The 27,227-nt window shown below is 47.4% G+C and overlaps 1 protein-coding gene across 2 annotated transcripts in view; it reads left to right on the forward strand.

The window, feature by feature from the left end:
* ABCC4 (ATP binding cassette subfamily C member 4 (PEL blood group)) overlaps positions 1-27,227 on the forward strand; it is a 410,039-nt gene that overhangs the window by 16,973 nt on the left and 365,839 nt on the right. Inside the window, exon 2 of one of the 2 annotated variants that reach the window (XM_075336756.1) lies at positions 3,231-3,308. The exons of the other annotated variant lie outside the window; for it this stretch is intronic. Coding sequence (XP_075192871.1) covers positions 3,274-3,308 — 35 coding nt within the window. The 5' untranslated portion in view covers positions 3,231-3,273. The remainder of the gene's footprint in view (positions 1-3,230; positions 3,309-27,227) is intronic. 2 annotated transcript variants of the gene reach the window in all.

A 27,227-nucleotide genomic window follows, 5' to 3' on the forward strand; every position in this document is an offset into this window, starting at 1 on the left:
TGCTCCAAATCTACTCAGGCATTCATGCAGAGGAACAATTACAATGTTATGGAATGGCCATCCCAGTCCCCAGACCTGAATATCATTGAAAATCTGTGGGATGATTTGAAGCGTGCTGTCCATGCTCGGAGACCATCAAACTTAACTGAACTGGAATTGTTTTGTAAACAGGAATGGTCAAATATACCTTCATCCAGGATCCAGGAACTCATTAAAAGCTACAGGAAGCGACTAGAGGCTGTTATTTTTGCAAAAGGAGGATCTACAAAATATTAATGTCATTTTTCTGTTGAGGTGCCCATACTTTTGCACCGGTCAAATTTTGTTTAAATGCGGATTGCACATTTTCTGTTAGTACAATAAACCTCACTTCAATCCAGAAATATTACTCAGTCCATCAGTTATTAGATATATAAAACTGAAATAGCTGTTGCAAAAACCCAAATTGTTATAAAGAAAAAAGGTTAACATTAATACGGGTGCCAAAACTTTTTCATATGACTGTATTCTCAGCCTGGGGAGTCCCATGGTTATTGGGACCCCCCTGGCTAAGAATAGTAGCCTACAGCTGTCCCGGAATTGTCGCATCCATTAAGCGGGCTTTACACGCTACAATATATCTTATGATGTGTCGGCGGGGTCACGTCGTAAGTGACACACATCCGGCATCGTAAGTTATATTGTAGCATGTGACAGCTACGTGCGATTGCGATTGAACGTTAAAACGTTCATTGCATGCACGTCGTTCAATTGCTAAAAATTGAACGTGAGGTTGTTCAATGTTCCCGCGGTACCACACATCGCAGTGTGTGACACCCCGGGAACGATGAACAGATCTTACCTGCGTCCCGCGGCTCCCGCCGGCAATGCGGAAGGAAGGAGGTGGGCGGGATGTTTACGTCACGCTCATCTCCGCCCCTCCGCTTCTATTGGCCGGCTGCCGCATGACGTCGATGTGATGCCGAACGTCCCTCCCACTCCAGGAAGTGGATGTTTGCTGCCCACATCGAGGTCGTATGGAAGGGTAAGTACGTGTGACAGCAATTAATCGTTTGTGCAACACGTTCAACAAATTAAACGTGCCGCACATACGATGGGGGCGGTTACGATCGCATACGATATTGTATGCTTAATCGTAACGTGTAAAGCAGGCTTTAGATGCGACAATCCCCGTGCTTTACAAGGCTCTTCCTGATTGCCCAGGTGAGGTGGCAATCAGGGTAATAGGGTTAATGACAGTGCACAAATGTCATCAAGCCCAGAATTAGTGAAGGGTAGGGATTTATGAGACCCCCCCCCATAACTATTGACAAAAAATAAACACAAACACAGGAAAATCCTTTATTTGAAAAAAAATTCAACCCCCTTATTCCCCTCTTCATTAACCTGAAAAAGAGCCTTCAAGTTCCGCTGTAATCCATATGACGTTCCATGACGGTCCCGGTTCTGCTGCATACGAACTTGGAGAGACCAAAAATATGTCCAATCTCTCCGGGCTCCAAGAAACACTGACAAGGGGGACCCGGCTGGCAGCGGTGACGTCACTCAGTTCACCGGAGGTCATACCCGGGTTCCCACGTTGTGACCTCTGGTGACCTGAAGCATTCTTGCCATGTCCCGCAACCCACCAGCCTTTTAAGACTTACAGTGCCAGCTGTGGGTCAGGAAATGCAAAGCATCCCTGCACCCCATGCTCTTGGCCGGCACTGTAACTGTTAAAGTTTGGGGCCGGGCCCCACACCCCGCCATCTCTTTAACACTGACAGTACCGACCCCCAGCAAACTCTGAGCGACGTCACTGCTGATTGCTGCGGCTTAGTCATTCTCTGGAGCTCACAGTGGGCAGTCATCATGTTCCATGTTCCATGATCGCGAGCTGTAAGGTTCAGATGTAGGAGAGCTGAATCGTCGTGGGACCTCTTGTAGATTACGTCGGACCTGCAGGAGTGTTTTGGGGGTTAATAAAGTAGTGAAAGGGGTTTTTTTTGTCTTTTACTCCAAAATAAAGTATTTTTTCGGTGTTTATTTACTTTCACTTACAGATTAGTGATGGAGGGTCTCATAGACGCCTGCCATTACTAATCTAGAGCTTAGCGGCAGCTGTGGGCTGTTATTAACCTCTTATATTACCCCGATTGCCACCGCACTGGGGCAATCGGGAAGAGCCGGGTAAAGCTCCGGGCTTGTCGCATCTAATGGATGCGACAATTCCGGGCGGCTGAAGGCTGATATTTTTAGGCTGGACCTCCCCAACTTAAGAATACCAACCCACAGCTGTCGGGCTTTATCTTGGCTGGGTATCAAAATTGAGGGGGGACTGCATGTCGGTTTTTAAAATTTTTAAAATTTAAAAAAAAAAGCAGTATGCAGTTCTTCTTAGTTTGATACACAGCCAATATAGGCACACGGCTGGGGGCTGCAGCCTGTAGGCATATGCTTTAATTGTGCTGGGCGCCATAACACGGGGCACCCTATACCAATTATTTTATTTATTTATTTTTATACCATGATACTGACCCGCAGACTGTTGCACTGCTTTCCCCGCCCACCGGCCATCCTGGCACCTGTGATTGGTTGCAGTCAGCTGATATGCTGTCACTCAGGGAGAAAGCGGCGGGGAAAGCAGTGCATATAGATGAGCAGTAATTAGCAGCCCAGGAAATGAATGCGAGGCCCGGGAGCAGCTGTGCCGGAGGCTCCATGCCAGAGCCTTGATTAGTACAGAGCACCTGCTCCCATCCCTTCTACCACCATTTTTAATTGCTGGATTCTCATCCCCATCGATTTATATGGGGACCGGAATCCGTCCTGTAACCGAATTTTATAAACTAGATCCCCGGGATCAGCTGGTCATGGTTCTCTCCGAGTCCGCTCATCACTAATCTGTAGTTATTGCGGCTGTATACTGCTTACGGACATATTTTACCTCCGTATTCTGAGGCTCTGTATGTTACCCTCCGGATTATAATGTTTTATCTGAGTATCCAGAAACAACCATAAAATAATAGATAAATGGCTATGGAAAGAACATTCTGTACATTTCTACAGTCAGTGTATTGAGTAGACACCGCTCTGCCAGTTCTCAGCAGTCACACAATTCTGTGTTTTCATATTTGATGGTGAAATTATTCACAGACTGGACGCCAGTCAAGGACGTCTTAGACTTTCAAGGCTTTAGAGAAGACGCCTTTTAATAAATTAATTAAAACTTGCTTTCTCCCAATTTACAGTAACAGATTAGAAGTTCTTTGGTTTGGATAAGTAGCTGATTACATGGGGTCTTGTTCCTGGACCGGAGATCAAGCATGGTAAGAAGCAAGGAACTGAGAGACGGGAAGTGTGTGACGGCAGAGCTGAGCTGCAGCATGACATTTCTCATACGGCCGAACCATCTCCTCTTACCGCACGGCTAAATGGGAGTCTTGGCTGCGCTCCATTATTTAACACTTCCTGCTCGTTGCCGTCTTCTGTCTGCTCATTTCTCATCACTAATTACAAAATTAGTTAATGGTTTTTGAGGGAATAAAAATAAAAAATATGTTTTGCAAAATATCCAATATAAGGTGTAACCAATGTTATACTGAAATATCCCATAATGGGAGTTCTAATAATATATGGACTTCCAGGAGAGTGCTTATACCGAGCGTCTGCAAGGCATTTATACAGCAGTGTGTAATTACAATGTCACTCTGCTCCATCAAAACCAATGATAGTGGATGTATTCATGTAACGACCCACAAGTTAAGGTCAGCCCTACTGGATTTCTGCACAATCACATTCACTATCATTGGTTGAGTTGTTACAGTGACATTTATGATCTTAAAGCAAATCTGTTACCAGATTTCACGAAACAAACTGAAGACATTACTACATGAATCATGTAGATCTGAAGAGGCTGGTGTATTTGCTTTAAACATACATGTTAGAATTGCTTAATAATCTGTTTTGAATGTTTTTCTGCATAATATTTAAATGAGCATTTTATGAGTCCAGCTTTTGCTTTAAGATTCTACAGCCAATCTGAAACTGATTTTCAGCATAAGTACACCTGTCTCGTTGGGTCTAAGGAGTACTTTGCACGCTGCGACATCGCTACTGTGATCTCGTCGGGGTCAAATTGAAAGTGATGCACATCTGGCGCCAGTAACGACGTCGCAACATGTAAAGCCTAGATGCGCCGATAAAGGATCGCAAAAGCGTCGTAAATCGGTGATCTGTGTAGCGTCGGACATTTTCATAATGTCGCACCAATAGGAGATACGACGTTGTTCCTCGTTCCTGCGGCAGCACACATCGCTGTGTGTGAAGCCGCAGGATCGAGGAACATCTCCTTACCTGCCTCCACCGGCGATGCGGAAGGAAGGAGGTAGGCGGGATGTTTACGTCCCGCTCATCTCCACCCCTCCACTTCTATTGGCCGCCTGCCGTGTGACGTCGCTGTGACGCTGCACGACCCGCCCCCTTAGGAAGGAGGCGGGTCGCCGGCCAGAGCGACGTCGCAGGGGAGGTAAGTGCGTGTGAAGCTGCCGTAGCGATAATTTTCGCTACGGCAGCTATCACAAGATATCGCATGTGCGACGGGGGAGGGTACTATCGCGCTCGGCATCGCTAGCCGATGCTAGCGATGTTGCAACGTGCAAAGTACCCCTTAGATATCTATTTTATAATGTATGCAGTTTGTATCTTAAAATCTGTTGGCAGATCTGCATTAAAGGGAACCTGTTACCTGCTTACCTGCCGGGCAGTCTGATATAGTCCAGGCTAATGGCCATCGCTGTTCTTGAGTGCAGCGCCTCCTCTATCCTTGCTGTCCTTGGTCTTGCGCCTCCTCTCTTCCGTCCATCTCTGTCCTCCTTGCTTTGTGTGGATGACGCGTCCAGCAGGGCAGAGCAAAGTGCATGTGCGCAGGAGTGCAATGCCGGCCTGTGTGGAAGACGTAGGACCCGTCATCCACATGAAGCAAAGAGGACTGCGATCATAAGGATAGAGGAGGCACCGGACCTGAAAATGGCAAGGATAGAGGAAGCGCCGGGCCCAAGACTGGCAAGAATAGAGGAGGCACCGGACCCGAGAACGGCAAGGATAGAGGAGGCGTCGGACCCGAGAACGGCAAGGATAGAGGAGGCGCCGGACCAGAGAACGGCAAGGGTAGAGGAGATGCCGGACCGTATCAGACCGCCCCGCAGGTGAAAAGGTGACAGGTTCCCTGTAATATTGCTTGGCCGTTCCCTATGTAATCTTAGGCTTCATTCGGAAATTCATTTTTTCATATGTAAATACATGGACCACTGTTCATAAATGTTTGGGATACAATGTTCATCAGTATTTGGTCAGTGTGTCTGATTTTATCAGTGATTTTTTTTTTTTCACCTAACTGACCAGTCCAAATTTTACAATTCTGACCAGTGTCACTTCATGAGGTAATAACTCTGGAACGCTTCAGTATTTCCCAGTGATTCTAAGAATATTTTTTTTCATGACATTGTGCTTCATGTTAGTGGTAAATTTTGATCAATATAATTTGCCTTTTTTTATGAAAATATCAAAAAGTTTACAAAAAGTGTTAAAATGGCATTTTTGCCCTTAAACCAGAGAGTTATTTCACACAAAATTTTTAATAAATAACATTTCCCACACGTCTACTTTATATAAGCTCTATTTTTGTACAGTTTGTTTGTTAGGAAATTAGAAGGGTTAAAATCAGCAATTTCTCATTTTTCCAACAAAATTTACAAAACCAATTTTTTTAGCGACCACATCACATTGCAAGTGACTTTGTTGAGCCTATGTGGCAGAAAATACCCAAAAGTGACACCATTTTAAAAACTGCGCCCCTCAAAGTGCTTAAAACCACATTCAAGTTTAACCCTTAAGGCGCTTTACTGGAATTAAAGCAATATGGAAGGAAAAAATGAAAACATATTACTTTTTTTCTACAACAATGTTGTGTTTACCCCAATTGTATAATTTTTCACATGTGTAACATTAGACAAAGAAACATATAATTTGTTGTGCAACTTCTCCTGAGTACAGGTATACCCCATATATGGTGGAAAACTACTGTTTGGGCGCATGGCCTAGCTCGGAAGGGAAAGAGCCCTCTTTGAATTTTGGGAATGCAGAATTGGTTGGAAGAGATAGCGGACGCCATGTGCCTATATAGTGGAAATCACCCCACAAGTCACCCGATTTTGGAAACTACATCCCTCAAGGAGTTTATCTGAAGTGATCCCAGTGGCACTGAGGAATCTAGGAATCTGTGCATATGCAGCCGCCATTGCCATTTTTCCTGAAGACTACCAAGAGATCAGTCTGCACAAGCACCACCCACGGCTAGGATGGCGCCAGTACAAAATAAATAAAAAAGAAGAAAAGACACCTAGAGGCAACAAAGAGCCATGACTAGAGCTGAAGACCCTTCCACGACTCCCGCCACTCAGGCCCGCCATGATGCTTGAAGATATGAATGAGAAGAAACTTCAAACACAGATTAAAAGGAACCTGTCATCAATTTTTTGCCTTATAAGCTGCGGCCAGCACCAGTGGGCTCTTATATACAGCATTCTAACATGCTGTAAATAAAAACTCAGGCCGCTGTGTAAAACATTAAAAAACCCTTATAAGGCTATGTCCGCACTTTGTGTCGTCCTAAACGCATGTCAAAACGCACATTTAGGCGGTAATTGATTTTGCCAAAGTTGCTTTTGTCCACAAAATAGCGCTAAAAATGCATGCGTATTTACCGCGTTTTTAGCGCTTTTTAAATGCTTTTCCATTGCGTTTTGACAGATGCATTTTGAACATAAAGACACAGCTAAATAAAGTTTAAACAGTCAAACCTAATGAAAAAAATAGAGAAAAAAGGAGCACATATCTAATTTTTGAAAAATTAAATAAAATAGTTATATTACATATAATTATAGCGGTTTTATACTATTTAGTGGAAAAATATCAATAAAGTAATATTTTTCTTTAATTTAATTGTCGGACTATGTGTGTGTAAAGGATCATATTATACCATTATTTCAATGTCAGAAAAGCATGCGTTTTGTAAGTCCAAAACGCATGTTTTCAGCACCTAAAAAGCAGGTAAAACGCTGGAATTTGAAGGATTCTTGTTTTTTGCCATTTCTCATTGACTTCAATGTTAGCAAAACGCAACAAAAATGGCAAAAACAATTGACATGTTGCTTCTTTGAACGCATGGTTTTTGCCACAAAATATGCAAATTAAACGCTGCGTTTTGAAACGCAAAGTGCGGACAGCAAATCCACATTTTCCATACACTTTGCTAGAAAAACAGAACGCATGCCTTTTGGCATGAAAACGTTGCAGTTCAAAACGGACCTAAAATGCACCTGAAACGCAGGTGGAAACGCAAAGTGCGGACACAGCCTTATACTCACCTAAATAGCCGCTGCGGTGGATGTGGTTCAAATGGGCGTCTTCGACCTTCGGTGCCGTCGCCTCCTCTTTCGGCCATCTTTGCCTCCATCTTGTGAAGCCGCGGTTCATGACGCATCTACGTCATACACACCCGCCGGTCCCGCGCATGCGCACTACAATACTTTGATCTGCCCTGCTCAGGACAGATCAAAGTGTGCCTGCTCAGGGCCTGAATGCCGGTGAGTGTGTATGACGTCGGACGCGTCATGCACCGTGGCTTCAGAAGATGGAGGACAAAGATGGCTGAAAGAGGAGGCGCCGACATCGGAGGACGAAGACGCTCATTTGAGCCACATCCACCGCAGCGGGACCGTTAAGTGAGTATTATAAAGTATTTTTTATGTTTAAGGCTGCTTTCACACTACGTCTTTTTAACATGCGTCCTGAACGGTTTTTTGCTGCAAAAGCGGATCCTGCTTTTACAGCAAAAAATGCATGCAAACGCATGTCTTATTTTGCAGGATCTTGTCACTGGATGTTTAGGGGCGGGCATTGGAGTCATGTGATCGGGAGTGAGGGGAACTAAACGTGCCAGACTGGGAGCCGGCATCTGACAGCTGCGAGGCTCGTAACCAAGGTAAACATCGGGTATACTTGCTTGGATACCCGATATTTACTTTGGTTACGAGCGTCTGCAGCTGCTAGGAGCCGGGCTCCCTGCACACGTTACCAACGTAAACATCGGGTAACTAAGATAAGTGGTTACCCGATATTTACCTTGGTTACGAGTGTCCGCAGCTCTCAGGTGGGGGAGAGGGAGGGGGAGAGACAGAGAGAGAGGGGGAGAGAGACATAGAGGTAGGAGAGAGATAGACTGATCACGGAGGCTGGCTTCTGGGCATGCTCAGTAGAGCAAGCAGGATCCTGCCTATCAGCACGCCAGCGTTCACATACGTTTGCATGCTGTTTAGTCAGGATCCAGCAATTTGCAGGAGTTGGACGCAGCTCAAAAACGCTACAAGTAGCGTTTTTGAAAGATGTTAAAAAACTGCAAGTCACTGGATCCTCACTATAACGCACACAAACGCAGGTGAACGCATGTTAACGCGAGTCCATTGCAAATGCATTGAAATGAAAACGCATTTGCACTGGATCCGTTTCTGCGTTAAAAAAACGTTCAGGACGCATGTTAAAAAGACGTAGTGTGAAAGCAGCCTTACACAGCGGTCTGGGCTCTTATATACAGCATGTTAGAATGCTGTATATAAGAGCCACTGGTGCTGGCCGCAGCTTATAGGCCAAAAAGTGGTGACAGGTTCACTTTAATGAAAATATACAAAATGTATTTCTTCAACTCAGGTATCATTTTAATCACTATGACAGCGCCAATATTGCCCTAATGCTGCTGACAGGTTCTCTTTAAGTTTAGTTTTATTATGTCATTTTCTAACAGAGATGTTCTGTTCTAATTTCAAGTAACCAGCTTGAACGTAATTAAAAGGTCAGATCTAGGCTAAACCATTCTCACGCCTGAAATGTTATCCTCCAAAATATGTTTCGCCATTTTTCTTCCCAGGTTTCCTCAGGTTGGGTAATACAGAGTCTGGGTATAGTGTTCTCATAGCCAAATCTAGGAGTAGGATTTTTTTTTTTTTAATTGATTGTCTGTTACATATTATACAGCTTGTTATTTCATATTAGTTATGTCCCTGTAAACTGAAAAAGTACCTTTTTAATCTTGTGTTAAATGTGTGATATCTATCTACAGTATATTATATGAATTCAGACTGCAGGGATCTTGACTCGCTTGGTTGAATTTAAGGTAGGTATGGGAAGCAATTTAAATAAAACACCCAGGCCTTACCTCCACACACAGACACTTAAAGGAGTTATCCGACATACACTCCAAAAAAAAATGTAAGCTAATCTATGCTGTATTGTCATATAAATCACCCCTACATTGTTATTTTTTGTTTTCTAACTTTTGTTCCTCTTGAATTTACCCTTTATTCTCTGCAGCTTTGTTTACATTCAGCTCCAGCAAACATGACAATTTCCTGTATTCTTGGTTGCCAAACCTCATCAGAGCTGGCACCACCCAGCCTCACTGTCCAGAAACACCCCCTGCCCGGCCTCAGTGTCCAGAAACGCCCCCTGCCCGGCCTCAGTGTCCAGAAACGCCCCCTGCCCGGCCTCAGTGTCCAGAAACGGCCCCTGCCCGGCCTCAGTGTCCAGAAATGCCCCCTGCCCTCCCTCTGCACACTCATTGGCTGTCAGTATTCTGCCCAGCACCTGACCTCTCAGCATGTGACAGAGCAGAGATCCAGCTTCTCTCATCTGTGACACAGCAAATAAATAAACACATACACCAAGAAAAAACAGTTATTTGTAATTAAATACATCACCCTCATAAGCCTCTTGATTAGGCTACATTCACAGGACTGCCCCGTTTTTGCGGTCCGCAAAAAATGGTCATGTTTTTTCACGGATGCAACTGTGTGGCATCCGTTCCGTTCCGTATATGGTCCGTATGTCATCTGCGTACCTTCCTACTTTTTTTCATACTGCAAAAAAACGGAAGCAGCTAGATAGATAGAGGGATAGATAGAGACAGATAGCTAGAGGGCTAAATAGAGGCATGGATGAATGAATGAAGGGATAGATAGAGGGATAGATAATAGATGAGAAAGACCAATATAATGTCCTACCCCCCCCCCCACATATTCTAAGCTGGCACCCTTTAGTGCCTTTCATGTGGCATTAAAGGGTGCTTAGCCTTGTATTTAGCTAATAAATAAATAAATAATTAAAAAAAAAACGACGTGAGGTCCCCCTATCTTTTGTAGCCAGCTAGGGTAAAGCAGACGGCTGCAGCCTGCAGACCACAGCTGGCAGCTTCACCTTGGCTGGTAATCCAAAACAGAGGGCACCCCACGCTGTTATTTAAAATTAAATAAATAATTTAAAACAAAAAACGTGGGGTCCCCCCCAAATTGCATCACCAGCCAAGGTAAAGCGGACAGCTGTGGTCTGGTATTCTCAGACTGGGGAGGTCCACCGTTATTGGACACTCCCCAGCCTAAAAATAGCAGGCTACAGCTGCCCCAGAAGTGGCGCATCCATTGGATGTGCCATCCTGGCGCTTTGCCCCAACTCATCCCATTGCCCTGGTGCGGTGGCAAATGGGGTAATATATGTGGTTGATGCTAGATTAGTAATGTCACCTGGCATCAAGCCCTGGGGTTAGGGATGTCACGCGTCTATCAGATACCCGACATCACAAACCCAGTCAGTAAGAAATAAAAAATAGACAACAAAAAAAGTTTTATTTGAAAAAACACTCCCCACATTCCCTCTTTCACCAATTTATTGACAAGAACAATCAAATCGGGTCCGGCGTAATCCAATAAGGGGGTTGCACGGCGATCCATACCATAGTCAATGAGACTCCCAGTCAATGAAGAACAAAATGTTCCCCATTGGCTGGGAGAGCCGTGCAGTGACCTGAGCTAACATTAATAGGTCAGCCCAGGTCACTGCAGGGGAGGTTAGGAGGTTAGATGAGATCATTACCTGCAGTAACGATCTCCTGCACTGCTGACGTCAGCGCTGTCACTGACTTCTATGCCCGCCGCGTTCTACGCAGTATCGCGAGAGCCCGTGACGTCACTGTTAGTGACAGTCTCGGGCCGCCCGCGAGACAGGCATAGACAGCAGTGACCGCGGTGACGTCAGGAGGCAGGAGATCGTCACAGCAGGTAATTATCTCATCTAACCTCAGCAGCAGTGTCCCGCTCCCTGCCAGCCCCGTGGCGTGAGAAGCTGCTGATACTGCGGGCAGACACTGACATTCCAGTGTGGGCAGCTGCGGGGCTGGCAGGGAGCAGGACACAGACTGCACGGGCAGTGATGACAAGCAGCGCTCGTCATCCCCGCGGATGCCAGCACTGCAGGGTGAGAAGCTGCTGATACTGCAGAGGGGGGCAAACACTGACACGCTGCAGTGCGGACATCCGCGGGGCTGGCGCGGGACACAGACTGATGCACAGACACAGATGACCCATGATGACACAGACAGCGCGCACGGGGGAGGGGGGGGGAGACAGTTCCCAGGTCGTCTGGTTACTCCACGCACTGTACAGCCCAGCAGGGAGGCGACATGCTGTTCCAGATTTGCATGTCAACATGGCCCTGCCCATGTAGACATGAAATGACCGGAAGCAGCAAAATCGCAGCAGGAGCGGTCACATGACCACTCTGAGCCGGGGGAGAGGGGCTGACAGCAGGGCAGGTAAGTGGTCTCTATCTACTTACCTGCCCCAATGTAGCCCAATAGGGTAATAATGAAAAAAAGTCAAAAGAAGCCGGATAACCCCTTTAATGATATACCTGGACTTAATTATATTCACCATACCATGCCCCGAAATGGAGATATGTGAGCAGCCAGTCGCCTCCATATCTCTGACTGCTTGTAAACACGGCCATTTCCATGCCCTATTAAAACACTCAATACTATAGGTGCTGGAGCTTGCTTCCGGACTTACATCACTGAGGATAACCACTTCTATGATACATATTTACCATCCATGATGTGCCTCTCAGCCATCTTACATACCCCCCCTTGCTCAAAGCTGGAGGGCTTGGCACCTTCCATCATCATACAGACCCTTGATGTCCCTGGTTTATGCTCTACATGAAATCTAAAGTCATGGAGTGCTAACAACCATCTTGTTACTCTGCATTATTCTTTTTCATTTCCTGCATCCACCTCAGCAGGGCATGGTGTGACACTAACCTAAATTTCCTGCCTAATATGTAGTATCTTAAAGTGTCCAATGACCACTTGATGGCTAAACACTCCTTTTCCATGATGGAGTAATTCTAGCAGGAATACAGTTTCCTATTCAGGTGCATTATTGTTTGCTTTCGTTGTTCACTTCCTGAGACAAGAGGGCACCTAACCCGACCATAGCCTAACCTGAACATAACCTAACCTGGACCATAAATTCCTTATTGAAGTCGTGTGTGCCACCAACACAGGCTGTTTACACAGGGCTAGCTTAAGTTCCTGGGAAACCATCTCAGTTTCTGGAGACGACTTGGCCATAGTCTATTTCGTACCGTTAAGAAGGTGAGTGAGGGATGTGGCTATTATGACGACGATAGAGATGAACCGACTGTAGTATTCGACAATGGCCAGAAATGCCTTAACTTCGTTCTGTGAGAGCAGTTGTGGCCAATTCTCTATTGCGTCCACCTTATTCACATGGGGCTTGATCCTGCCCTTGCCCACGGCATAGCCCAAGTAGTTTTGCTTCTTCCATCTCGATGTCACATTTCTTTGGGTTAATGAAAAAAATCTGCCTACCTTAAAGCATCAAATATCACATAGACTTTACCCAGATGGCTTACCCAATCCCGGCTGAAGATCACAATGTCATCCAGGTAGGTCGCTATGTACTTCTTTTGAGGAGCTAGTATTTGAGCCATGGCTCTCTGGAAGGTGACTGGAGCTCCTTGCAACCCAAATGGCATCCTAATATACGGGAAACAGCCATCTGGCATTGAAAAGGCCATCTTCTCCTTGGCAACTTTAGATAAGGGAGACTTTTTTCTATTTTCATATGCATTCCTAAGTATCTACACATTTTAGGGCACTTTCACACTTGCGTCGTTTGGCAAGTGTCGCAAGTGACGTATGTGACTGATGCCTTGCAAATAGTGTGATATTTCAGGCAACAGATTCCTGTGAAATAATGCGTTGCGTTACGTTTTTTCTTTAGCCGAGAGAGAGAGAGCCCCCATCATCACCGCACACACGCAGGCACTACTGCACCCATCATGACCGCACACACCGGCGCTACTGCACCCATCATCACCGCACACACCCCGGCACTACCGCACCCATCATCACCGCTCACACCCCGACACTACCGCACCCATCATCACCGCACACACCCCGGCATTCGATGCGACAGTCCCGGGACTCTACCCGGCTCAACCCGAATTGCCCTGGTGCGGTGGCAATCTCGGTAATAAGGGGTTAATAGCAGCAGCCCATAGCTGCCACTAAGTTTTAGGTTAATCATGACAGGCGTCTCTCCGAGATACCTACCATAATTAACCTGTAAGTGAAAGTAAATAAACACATACACCCGAAAAAATATTTTATTTGGAATAAAAGAAAAAAAACACACTGTTTCACCACTTTATGTGACGCAGGACGCAGGAACGCTGTTGTTCGTCGTTCCCGGGGTGTCACACGTAGCGATGTGTGCTGCCTCAGGAACGATGAACAACCTGCGTCCAGAACAAGCAACGATATTTTGAAAATGAACGACGTGTCAACAATCAACGATGTGGTGAGTGTTTTGGATCGTTAGCAGTCGCTCGTACATGTCACACGCAACGACGTCGATAACGAGGCCGGATGTGCGTCACGAATTCCGTGACCCCAGCGACATCTCGTTAGCGATGTTGTTGCGTGTAACAGGGCCTTAAAGGCCGCTTTACACGCTGCAACATCGTTAGCGATGTCGCTAGCGATCGCACCCGCCCCCGTCGTTTGTGCGTCACAGGCAAATCGCTGCCCGTGGCGAACAATATCGCTAGGATGCGTCAAACGGACTTACCTTCCTAGCGACTTCGCTGTGGGCGGCGAACAACCTCTTTTTTAAGGGGGCGGTGTGTACGGCGTCACAGCGACGTCAATCAGCGGGCCACCAATAGAAGCAGAGGGGCGGAGAGCAGCCGCATTCACGTCACTCCCACCTCGTTGCCGGAGAACGCAGTAACGCTACTGTTCGTCATTCCCGGGGTGTCACACGTAGCGATGTGTGCTGCCTCAGGAACGACGAACAACCTGTGTCCAGCACGAGCAACGATATTTTGAAAATGAACGACGTGTCAACGATCAACGATTTGGTGAGTATTTCTGATCATTAGCGGTCGCTCGTAGGTGTCACACACAACGACGTCGCTAACGAGGCCGGATGTGCGTCACGAATTCCGTGACCCCAACGATATCTTGTTAGCAATGTCGTTGGGTGTAAAGCGGCCTTTACACTCTCAGTATTGTATGTGCTTTCATCATTGAGGATAACCACAATAGCGATACATATCTCCCATGCATGACATGTTCTGCAGCCATCTTACAAGTCTAAGGGTGGCTTTACATGCTATGATATCGCTAAAGCGATCTCGTTGGGGTCACGGAATTTTGACGCACATCCGGCCAGTTTAGCTATGTTGTTGTGTGTGACACCTATGAGCGATTTTGAATCGTCACAAAAACGTTCAAAATCGCTCATCGGTGACATCACCCCCTATTCCCAATTATCGTTGCTGCTGCAGTAACGATGTTGTTTGTCGTTCCTGCGGGAGCACACATCGCTATGTGTGGCGCCGCTGGAACGACAAACATCTCCTTACCTGCATCCACCGGAAAAGGAGGAAGGAAGGAGGTGGGCGGCATGTTCCGGCCGCTCATCTCCTCCCCTCCTTTTCTATTGGGCGGCGGTTCAGTGACGCTGAACGAACCGCCCCCTTTGAAAGGAGGCGGTTCGCCGGTCACAGCGATGTCGCAGAGCAGGTATGTGCGTGTGACGCTGCCGTAGCGATAATGTTCGCTACTGCAGCGATCACCACATATCGTGCCACCGACGGGGGCGGGTGTTATCGCACGTGACATCGCTAGCCGATGCTAGCGATGTCACAGCGTGTAAAGCCCGCCTATTAGAAATTAAGTAGACATTTTGGGGTGAATTTCTCATGGGCTTTATGAAACATTTCTAGTGTAAAAAAAAAAGTCTACCATTTTTTGCACAACACACAATTGTTCAAAAATGTTATATTTTGTGCTTAACCCTTCCACTTTTCAAAAGTTACAGGAAAAGTTTGCTATGTTGGAGGATGGGAGCTCTTCTGTGCCAACTGATTTAGCGTAATTTATACCAGATGTATAATTTATACATAGCTGATGTAGATATCCTTTTTTCATTGCTACTTAGTAAGTGTTCCACCTCTACACTCTGAGTAAACCTCTGTTATGTCCTATGTATGGTAACCCCATAAGTTCCTTCACTGGTCAAACCACTGTATCAACTTACCTGGACAAGTCCTTTAAAGGGATTTAAGCAGCATGGAACAGACCCTGGCTGGGCGATTGCAGACAGGTATCACTCTAAAAACCTCTCTTGTTTCAGAGAACACATACTTTGAAACGCCAACCATGAATTTTAGGGATAAACCTGACTAGTCCAGTGCTGTTGGCTCACCCATCACTGCAAGTGTTAAGGCTGCTTTACACGTTACAATTTATCGTGCGATCGCATTTGCGATCGCACCCGCCCCCATCGTTTGTGCGGCACGGGCAATTTCTTGCCGTGTCGCACAATGTTGTAACCCCCCCGTCACACGTACTTGCCTTCCACAGCCACGTCACACAGCGGCCGGCCAATAGAAGCAGAGGGGCGGAGATGAGCGGGACGTAAACATCCCACCTACCTCCTTCCTTCCGCTTTGCCGGCAGGACGCAGGTAAGCTGCAGTTCATCGTTCCCGGGGTGCCACACGGAGCGATGTGTGCTGCCTCGGGAACATTGAACAACCGGACGTTCGATTTTTTTGAAAATGAGCGACGTTTCAGCGATGAACGAGAAGGTAAGTATTTCTGCTCGTTCATAGCTGTCACACGCTACGATATCACTAACAATGCCGGATGTGCGTCAATTACGACGTGACCCTGCCGACATCTCGTCAGATATATCGTAGCATGTAAAGCCCGCTTTAGACATGTTTCTCGTGTGTGTACATGCGTAGAGAACTGTCATCTCAATCTGGCTGAAGAATTTCAGAGCAGAACATACCTGGCTGTAATTCCTACTCCAGTTGATTGACAGGTCTGTCTCTAAGAGAAACTTGTCACTCAATTGGAGCAGTGCGTGGAGAAGCCAGCGGGGGCCACATCGGACTCGTCAGTTCTGTCCCTATAGTCCTAAGGCCGGATCTTCAAATGATGTTTTGTTTGTAACACCGCAGCGATTCAGAGTAAAACATACCTGGCAGTAATCACTAAGACAGGGTCTGATTTTAATTCTTGGATCTAATGTTAGGATTCCTTTAATTCATGTATCGTGCTTTTACTGTTTTTGGTTGGACATATAATATAACTTGATCTGAATTTGTGTATTAGTATAAAGAAGAGCTGTCCAATAGTTATGAAGCAGCAGTACCACTGCCTGATGGATGGCCTGTATCCACTGGGTACTGCGCAGAACAATTGATAGCACTCCTGTCCCACAGGGCTGTTTCCTTTCTGTGAGAGATGTTCTGCTCATACAATAGGACGGCATGCAGATCCTTACTGTCAGAAGCACGGCCAATGTCATTACAAACATTCTGGTGCTTTGCTATGAACTAGGTCTTTTTATGGAATGTTTGAAGAGTTTATCAAGATCAGGAACAATCTTTGTAATACTCCACTCATTTCTCACGCTGTTTTGACTAATTCCTAAGTACCTCTTGTTTTGGATTAAAATATTGTGAATTAACAGTTCTTAGAAATAGATCTAAAAAAGTATAACTCCTCACCTACCTCTGCCCCAGAGGACACCATAAATAAAGGCCACAATCCAGAACGACACAAACTATAAAATTAAGAAGCTATTTATCGCAAACCATGAAAAAAACAGAACAGAATTGGCTTTTTTTATAATGTCACTTAGAAAATTGAATGAAGAGCTCTCATTAATCTCAGAATGGTACCAATAAATACTACCTTTCATCACACAAAAAGCTCTTCACACAGCTCTCTGAAGAACCCCCCCAAAAATACAAACTACAGCTTTTACAATAAGGTGACGCCTAAAAAAATATCTTTTGTATTTAAAATAAGATTTTCTTGGAAAACAATGTGATCAAATTTAAAGCATAACCGTGGTTACGGAAATCAAGAGTAAACATGAAAATAAGCCACTGTGTAATATATCTTATCAGGAAAATCTGCTTCTTTCTCTTCCAGAATGGACCAGTCATTATCAAAATTTTCAATTGTGAGGTAAAATCTGTACTCAGTGAAGACTTTCCCATTACTGAGAGGAGATGGCAGCTGTTACTGATGAGATTCTGTGTATATAGAAGAGGAAGGAGGGGGCGGAGCTCTGCCTCTAGCTCCTCCCTCTAGCTTCCCCCTCTAGCTCCTCCCTCTGCCTCTAGCTTGTTCCACTGCTTCTAGCTCCTCCCTGTGCCTCTAGCTCTTCCTGCTGCCTCTGGCTCCTCTTTCTGTTTCTAGCTCCTCCCTCTGCCTCTAGCTCCTCCCTCTGCCTCTAGCTCTTTTTTGTTGCCTCTAGCTCTTCCTGCTGCCTCTGGCTCCTCTCTCTGCCATTAGCTCCTTCTTCTGCCTCTAGCTCCTCCTTCTGCCTCTAGCTCCTCCCTCTGCCTCTAGCTCTTCCCGCTGCTTCTAGCTCTTCCCTCTGCCTCTCTCTGCTCCCTTTAGCTCTTTCCAATGCCTCTAGCTCCTCCCTCTGCCTCTAGCTCTTCCCTCTGCCTCTATCCCCCCTCTGCCTCTAGCTCCTCCCTCTGCCTCTAGCTCTTCCCTTTGCCTCTATCCCCCCTCTGCCTCTTGCTCTTCCCGCTGCTTCTAGCTCCTCCCTCTCCCTCTATCTCCTCCCTCTAGCTCTTCCCAATGCCTCTAGCTCCTCCCTCTGCCTCTAGCTCTTCCCTCTGCCTCTATCCCCCCTCTGCCTCTTGCTCTTCCCGCTGCCTCTTGCTCTTCCCGTTGCCTCTAGCTCCTCCCTCTGCCTCTAGCTCCTCCCTCTGCCTCTATCCCCTCCCTCTGCCCCTTGCTCTTCCTGCTACTTCTAGCTCCTCCCTCTGCCTGTAGCTCCTCCCTCTGCCTCTATCCTCCCTCTGCCTCTTGCTCTTCCTGCTACTTCTAGCTCCTTCCTCTGCCTCTAGCTCCTCCCTCCTCCCATCATCATAGGATCTCATCAGTAACAGCTGCCATCTTCTATTTCAGTAATGGGAAAGTCTTCACTGAATACAGATTAATTCTCACAGACGGAAACAAATTCTCTGATAAGATTTAATAAAAAGTTACTTATTTTCATGTGTACTATTGATTTATGAAATAAAAATTTAAAATGATATATAGATTTTTCTTAAAGCATAAACATCTAGTGTTATCATATCTGTAACGACTCATACTATAAAATAAGTGCTCTATTTATACTGCCCAGTGAACACTATAACAAAAAACATGTCAGAATTGCTGTTTTTATGATGTGCAGTCCCATAAAAGATGGTATAAAAAGTGATGAAAAAGTCACATTTACCCCCAAATGCTACCATTGTAAACTAAAACTCGTCCTGCTAAAAAATAAGCAGGTTATATCTGTAAATCTGAAATCTGACATCTATAAAATACCTTTTGGGGTAAAAGTGTTCATTAGACCCCCAGATGATTTCCTTGAGAGATGTAGTTTTTACAGTAGGGTCACTCCTCTCAGGTCACCTTTATACTAACACCTCAGGGGCTTTATGTTAACTTTTAGAAAATATATAGGTATGGGGGTTTATTATCATTTTTTTTTCTTATGTTTTTTTATTTAGGTTTTATACATACATGTAAAAAGTCCTGGCTATCAGAGGCACCAAATGTTGAGAAGCCCCTGGCAGAGAAAGGGTTACAAGCAGCGTGGATTTACAGGAAAAACGGCTTCTTCTGTATAACCATTTATAATTGATTTAAAAACTGTAATTCAGCGTGTGTTCCATAGAAAGCTATAAAGTAAAAACCTAGATAGACACGTTCTGTCCATCAGATGGTCCCCACCTGAGTGCTCCAAATTTAGGTGACAGGTTCCCTTTAATAGCTGTCAGTTCTTTGCTTTCCTGGTGTTTGGTGTTATCTAGGCTTAGTGTGTACCTCCTATTATAAAATAACTTTCCAGAAATCAACAGTACAAGTGAAGATCGGAAACTTTGTAATATATTGTTTGTAATCTAGATATTACGTTGTAATAAATGCCTCCTCCACGTATCCGTCCACATCCCTGCTTCCTAATCCATTCAGATCCAGCTCCATATTTCTGTATACAGGTAAAATATATCTTTGTACCGTGTTAGCCAGTAGAGATAAAAAAAAAGTTTGTTTAAAAGAACTGAAGTCCTCAGTGGTTGATACCTTTTAATGGCTAACTGAAAAGATGGTAGCAAGCTTTCGAGACTACTCAGGTCTCTTCATCAGGCTCAATATAACACAAAATCTGAAGAGTCACATATTTATACACAACAGGACATAGAATAGTGCAGTGAAAAAATAAGAAAATTGTCAATGTACAATCTCTTTAGGGAGCCTGGTGTGGGCATGGACAGCTCTATCAGCTCTGCTGCATTGCTAAATCTAAAACATTAGATTATATCAGAACGGCTGCACCCAGTAAACTGAGTGATACATCCTAAGATTCAGAGTCTCTTTGCCTACAACATGCTGCTCTCAGATGAGATAGCAAAAATCTGCTGACAGATTCCCTTTAATAGTGATCTACGAATAGCTGAAGGGAAAGTGTAGAAAGATCATCCTTATTCTGATTAACACATGGAAACATGAGAAGCAATGGAATTAAGTGTCACAGGATGTTCTCACTCATCTATCTGCTGCCATCACCGGCCGGCGCTGGATCCCTGGAGTTTGGGTCATGCGCACTACTTCAGTTTGAAGCCAGGATGCATACACCCGGCTTCATAGTGCGCAAACTCCGGGGTCATGCGCACTGAGCCGAAATCCCCCATCGGACGCGATGGTGGCGGAGAAGTTAGTGAGCTCATCCTGTGATGCTGCACATTCATTTGCATATTAGCACGCCCAAAGGGGTGTACTACATGCTAATGGGGGCAACTGGCCGGGAAACTAACACCCAGGGGACTAGTGCCCTTGCTCATTAGCAAATACTTTTTCTAAAGATTTCTTTATCTATGCTAGTGTATACAGGGACAGTTAGGCAGCACTCGGACCAAAAATATGGTCATCTGCATGAGACTTTAGGCCCCATACACGCACGTGCATTTTTGGAGCAGTTTGTGGTGACATTTTAAAGACCACAAACTGCATGCATTCCTTCCCCAGCAGTCTATGAGATTTCAGATTTGCTGTGCGTACAATGCTTTTCTTTTCTCGCCTTTTCATTGGGGGACACAGACAGTGGGTATTATGGTGTCTCCAGGGGAGGCGTGACACTAGATTGAAAAAGTGTTAGCTCCTCCTCCCACAACATATAACCCCAGCTAGGCAGGAAACTAGCTCATTTTTTTCTAGTGTCAGCAGGGATGCTGACATGTCTGGACTGAGCTCCACCAGAGGTGCCTCAGGCCAGCTTGTTTTGTTTTTATTTTTTATTTTGTTTTTTCTTATTCATTCTATTTTTGATATGGGGCAATACCAGGGTGCCCTGCCACCCCCCTTCCCCCCGTGTACGGGCAGAGGAAACCTGGCGTGCACAAGCCGTCAGTCTTCCCTCGCGCCCAAGTGGTCGGGTCTGCATACCCCTCCAGGCTCCCTGGAAGCACCTCACACCAAGGTAGCTCCAGAGGGCTGAGCAGAGCCAAGGACCTGCTTCAGCCTTGAGCCGAAGATGCGTCCCTGAGATCCTCGCATCCATCACCGACGCGTCTTCAGACGGAGCCACAAGCAGGTAGGGAGACGACGTGTATCCATCCCCTGCATCCAAACCGCCGCCTGGAAAGGCGCCGGTAGGCCGATGCAGGCCGTGATCCCGGGGAGCATCATTAATTTAGCCCCCGGCTTCGGCCTGCATTCTAGCAACACCCCCTCTCACTGCTCTGGAAGCCGCTCCCTCAGGAGCAGCTCCTTTCCGATTGGCCGTCACGCTTAGGCGGGCTTTGCACACTGCGACATCGCAGCCCGATGCTGCGATGCCGAGTGCGATAGTGCCCGCCCCCGTCGCAGCAGCGATATGTGGTGATAGCTGGCGTAGCGAAAATTATCGCTACGCCAGCTTCACACACACACTCACCTGCCGTGCGACGTCCCTGTGGCCGGCGGCCCGCCTCCTTGTTAAGGGGGCGGGTCGTGCGGCGTCACTGTGACGTCACACGGCAGGCGGCCAATCGGAGCGGAGGGGCGGAGATGAGCAGGATGTAAACATCCTGCCCATCTCTTTCCTTCCGCATATCCTACGGAAGCCGCAGTGAGGCCGGTAGGAGATGTTCCTCGCTCCTGCGGCTTCACACACAGCGATGTGTGCTGCCGCAGGAGCGAGGAACAACATCGGACCGTCGCGTCAGCGTAATCATGGATTACGCCGACGCTGCACCGATGATACGATAACGACGCTTTTGCGCTCGTTAATCGTATCATCTAGGCTTTACACACTGCGATGTCGCATGCGATGCCGGAAGTGCGTCATTTTCAATTTGACCCCACCGACATCGCACCTGCGATGTCGCAGTGTGCAAAGCCCGCCTTAGCCCCAGCCCTGAGACCAATCACTCTCCGGGGGCCGTCTCTCTCCTCCAGGCTGCCAGGAACACTGGACGCCATTTTCCACGTTGGGAGCAGACTCGGGTGAGATCGCCTCCTTGGCTCTGCACTTCTGCAGCACTATATACCGCTCTACTCAGCAGTATATCGCTGTCTCTCTAGCGGTGTGCGCCAGCTGGCTAGCGGTGTATATCAGCTACTAGCGGTATATACTGGCTCTGCCTGCAGGTATATGCCGACTGTTTGACAGTATATTCCATTTTGCTATCGGTATATACCGGCTCTGCATAGCAGTCACTTTATAATACTGCTAGTGGCTCCTCACTCATAGTAACAGCGGCATAACTCTACTATAGGACTGTTCCTGACATGCGTAACCGCAAGGGTGATAAAGTTTCCCAGGCGTCCTCTACGGACCTGTACTATGCTTGTACCACCTGTGGACGCTCGTTTTCTAATGGCCGAAGCTATCCACTATGCCGGGGATGCGATGCCCCTACTACCGTGTCACAACAGACCCAGTTGCCGGACCAGGAGGCTGCGCAGGTTTTGGATTCTGCCCCGGCCACCGGCCAGGCAGCATTCCCGTCTGATGACGTTCTTCCTGCATGGGCTCTTCTAATGTCTAAAAGGATAGATGACCTTGTCACTCAGATATCCCAAACCTCAGGCAGCCTTCCCCCGGCTCAGCTCCATCAGAGGAGCTTGCCTCCTTCGTCTGGTCCTTCTTCCCCAGAACGTAAAAAGGCTGCTTCCAAGAGGCGCCATTGCGACCTCTACGCCTCTTCCGACTCAGACAATGGTCAGTCTGACCCGGGCTCTGTGACTTTTAGTAGTCACGATTCCCAAGACTCTGACTCTGATTCAGATGTCCCTTCCAAGTCTAGGCATATAGAAGACACACTAATTTCGGCTGTCAATCACTCTTTGTCGATTTCTGATCAGCCTCCGGACCCGACTTCTCAGTCGGCAATCAAGCGGGCCAAGAAGCCTCCTAAGTCCTTTGCCCAGGATCCGGTTTTTCGTCAAATTGTGTCTAAACGGTGGGATCACCCTGATAGAAGGTTTAATAAAAAACCTTTCACTTCATTCGCTTATCCTTTTCCATCTGAAATGGTTAAGACCTGGTCAGTACCCCCTGTTGTGGACCCGCCAGTATCCAGGCTGGCTAAACACACGGTTATGTCCGTTTCAGACAGCGCGTCTCTCAAGGACTTGTCCGACCGCGCAGTTGATGTGGCGGTCAAGTCTATTTTCCAGGCTTCGGGCTCCTCTCTTCGCCCCCTGTTTGCCTTGACATGGGTCGCGAGAGCTATGGGTGTGTGGAGTAAGAACCTACGCAGGATGCTTCGCTCTTGTAATATTCCTCCGGAGGCTTTTGAGATCCTTGATTTCATCTCCCTAGCCTCTAATTATTTTCTTCACGGCTCCCTAGATGCAGCTAGTTTGTCAGCCCTAACGGCAGCCAATGCTGCTTTTGCCCGCAGAGTCCTGTGGCTAAAGATATGGAACGCGGACAGTGCCTCCAAGAAATCCCTGTCCACACTCCGCTTCCATGGTCTTCGCCTGTTTGGAGAATCCCTGGACAAACTCATATTTGAGACGACGGGTGGAAAAAGTACCATTCTACCATCTTCTTGGCGTTCCCACTCCAAACAACCTAAACCTAAGGGAACTCGCCCTGCACAGGCCCCCTCAGCATGACGCCAGGTATCCCTCAGATCCGACTCCTGTTGGAGGGCGGCTTCTGCTTTTTCGGGATGTCTGGCTAGACAACACTCACGATGCTTGGGTTCGAGAAATCGTCACCTCAGGTTACAAGATCGATTTCCATTCCCTGCCGGCCAGCAGGTTTGTGCGTTCTCGTCTCCCAAAGTCTGAAACGCAAAGCCAGGCCTTATTTCAGGCCATAGCCTCGTTACAAAAACAAACGTTATTATTTCAGTGCCCATGGAACAGCGCGGCAAAGGTTTCTAGTCAAACCTTTTTGTCGTTCCCAAAAAAAGATGGCTCTGTCCGCCCTATCCTGGATCTCAAAAGACTGAACAGATCCGTATGCATTCGGACCTTCCAAATGGAGTCATTGAGAGCAGTACTAGCCGCCATGGAACCGGAAGAATTCCTAGCCTCCATAGATGTTCAAGATCCTTATTTACACATTCCCATATGTGTATCCCATCAACGGTTCCTTCGTTTTGCCGTAGGACACCATCATTACCAATTCAGGGCCCTCCCCTTTGGACTGGCCACTGCGCCTCGAGTCTTCACAAAGATCATGGCGGCTGTCATGTCTATTTTGCACCGCAGAGGCGTTCTGGTTGTTCCCTATTTGGACGACCTACTTGTCAAGGGGAGCTCTCCTCAAGTTTGCTCAGAAAGCGCGCAGATATGCTTAGACACGCTGTCAAGGCTAGGGTGACTTATGTTGATAAGTCATCCCTCATTCCTCGTCAGTGCATCACCTTTTTAGGTATGCTGATAGACACGGCTCAGTCCCAGGTTTTTCTTCCAGAAGACAAGAGGTCTTCCCTCATCCGGGCCGCCAAATCCCTCCGCTCCCGCCGTCACACATCCCTTCGGAATGGGATGAGAGTGTTAGGTAAGATGGTGGCAGTCATGGAAGCAGTGTTCTTTGCCCAATTCCATCTGCGCCCTCTACAACTGGATCTTTTATCCTTCTGGGACAAGAATCCAGCTTCTCTAGACCGGTCAGTCCGCTTATCTCGGACTGCGCTCCACTCCCTCGTCTGGTGGACTCAAGTCTCATCCCTATCCCAAGGGAAGTCCTTCCGTTTTGTCCACTGGCAAGTAGTCACGACAGATGCCAGCCTCATAGGCTGGGGAGCGGTGTTTCTCCACCACACTGTTCACGGACGCTGGTCTCCCTCCGAACGCTCCCTTCACATCAACGTTCTAGAGATCAGAGTCATATTTTTGGCCCTTCAGAACTTTCAGCCCTTGCTATTGGGTCTCCCTGTTCGGATCCAGTCAGACAATGCCACAGCTGTGGCTTACATCAACCGTCAGGGAGGAACTCGCAGCAGGGCAGCGATGAAAGAAGTATCCAGGATTCTTCTTTGGGCAGAGATGCACATTCCCATTATTTCAGCTGTCCATATTCCGGGAGTAGACAACTGGGCCGCAGACTTTCTCAGCAGACAGAGTCTAGCGACAGGGGAATGGTCTATCCACGACGAAGTGTTCCATCAGATCACTCTTCATTGGGGACTCCCAGATGTGGACCTCATGGCGTCTCGGTTGAACGTCAAGGTACATCCCTTTATATCCCGGTCGAGAGACCCGCTAGCGCTCGGCTCCGACGCTCTAGTCTTCCCGCGGTCGCAGTTTCGCCTGCCCTAAATCTTCCCTCCGTTTCCTCTCATTCCGAGAGTAATCAAGAAAATCAAGGCGGAGGGAATTCCCGTGATCCTCGTGGCCCCGGACTGGCCCAGGAGAGCCTGGTACCCAGAGCTTCTCCAACTTCTCAGCGACACTCCCTGGTGTCTCCCCGACCGCCCGGATCTTCTGTCGCAAGGTCCAATATTCCACCAGAATACAGCACAGCTGCATTTGACGGTGTGGTGCTTGAATCCTTGATTCTAGCCAAGTCAGGTCTTTCTTCTAAGGTAGTACATACCATGCTTAATGCTCGGAAGCCCTCCTCCGCTAGTGTCTATCACAGGACCTGGAAGACCTATCTTTCCTGGTGTGACCGTCATCACCGGTCGCCCCTTAAAAGTAAAGTTTCTGCCTTGTCAATTTTTTTCCAGAAGCAGCTGGCTTCTCGCCCTCAGGTCCGTACCTTTTTTTCGAGGGGTAGCGCATTTGGTCCCTCCTTATCGCCACCCCTTAGATCCCTGGGATCTGAATCTGGTTCTCGGAGCTCTTCAGCTTCCTCCTTTCGGACCTTTAAGAGAAATTTCTCTTCAACGTCTCTCTTGGAAGGTTGCCTTTTTAGTCGCCATTACCTCTATCAGACGAGTGTCCGAACTGGCGGCCCTTTCCTGTCGCTCACCTTACCTGATATTCCATCACGATAAGGTGGTCCTTCGGCCTTCCCCCTCCTTTCTTCCGAAGGTCGTGTCTTCTTTCCACTTGAACGAAGACATTGTGTTGCCGTCATTCTGTCCAGCCCCGGTCCACTCTTTTGAAAAACCCTTCACACTCTAGATCTTGTTAGGGCTCTGCAGATCTACATCTCCAGAACAGCGCCGTTGCGCAAGTCCGATGCCCTCTTCGTCCTCTCAGAAGGACACAAAAAGGGCAGCCAGGCTTCTAAATCCACGATTTCTCGATGGATCAGGACTGCCATCTGTAAGGCATACAAAGCACGAGGTTCTGTTCCCCCTCAATCTGTGCGGGCCCACTCTACGCGAGCAGTGGGTGCTTACTGGGCTATCCGCCATCAAGCTTCGGCGGCCCAACTTTGCAAGGCCGCTACCTGGTCCAGTGTGCACACGTTTACAAAATTCTACAGAGTGCATACGCATGCCTATGCGGATGCTGCTCTTGGAAGACAAGTCCTTCAGGCAGCAGTGGCCCATTTATAAGTGGCCACTGCTCGGTTTCTTGACAGTGTTTTGATGTGTGTTCACTGCAGTTGCAGTTGTTAGTCAACTCTTAGGCGGGCTTTGCACACTACGACATCGCAGGTGCGATGTCGGTGGGGTCAAATTGAAGATGACGCACTTCCGGCATCGCATGCGACATCGTAGTGTGTAAAGGCTCGATGATACGATTAACGAGCGCAAAAGCGTCGTAATCGTATCATCGGTGTAGCGTCGGCGTAATCCATAATTACGCTGACGCGACAGTCCGATGTTGTTCCTCGCTCCTGTGGCAGCACACATCGCTGTGTGTGAAGCCGCAGGAGCGAGGAACATCTCCTACCGGCGTCACTGCGGCTTCCGTAGGATATGCGGAAGGAAGGAGGTGGGCGGGATGTTTACATCCTGCTCATCTCTGCCCCTCCGCTCCTATTGGCCGCCTGCCATGTGACGTCGCAGTGACGCCGCATGACCCGCCCCCTTAACAAGGAGGCGGGTCGCCGGCCATAACGACGGTCGCAGGACAGGTGAGTCCATGTGAAGCTGCCGTAGCGATAATGTTCGCGACGGCAGCTATCACAAGGATATCGCTGCTGCGACGGGAGCGGGGACTATCGCGCTCGGCATCGCAGCATCGGCCTGCGATGTCGCAGCGTGCAAAGTAACCCTTAGTCTGATGTTATACACTGTTAATAGTTCAGCTCCCACCCAGGGACTGCTTTGGGACGTCCCACTGTCTGTGTCCCCCAATGAAAAGGCGAGAAAGGAAATGACATTTTTGTGTACTCACCGTAA

The sequence above is a fragment of the Anomaloglossus baeobatrachus genome, chromosome 2 (genome assembly GCF_048569485.1).
Source record: "Anomaloglossus baeobatrachus isolate aAnoBae1 chromosome 2, aAnoBae1.hap1, whole genome shotgun sequence".
Taxonomy (NCBI): Eukaryota; Metazoa; Chordata; class Amphibia; order Anura; family Aromobatidae; genus Anomaloglossus; species Anomaloglossus baeobatrachus.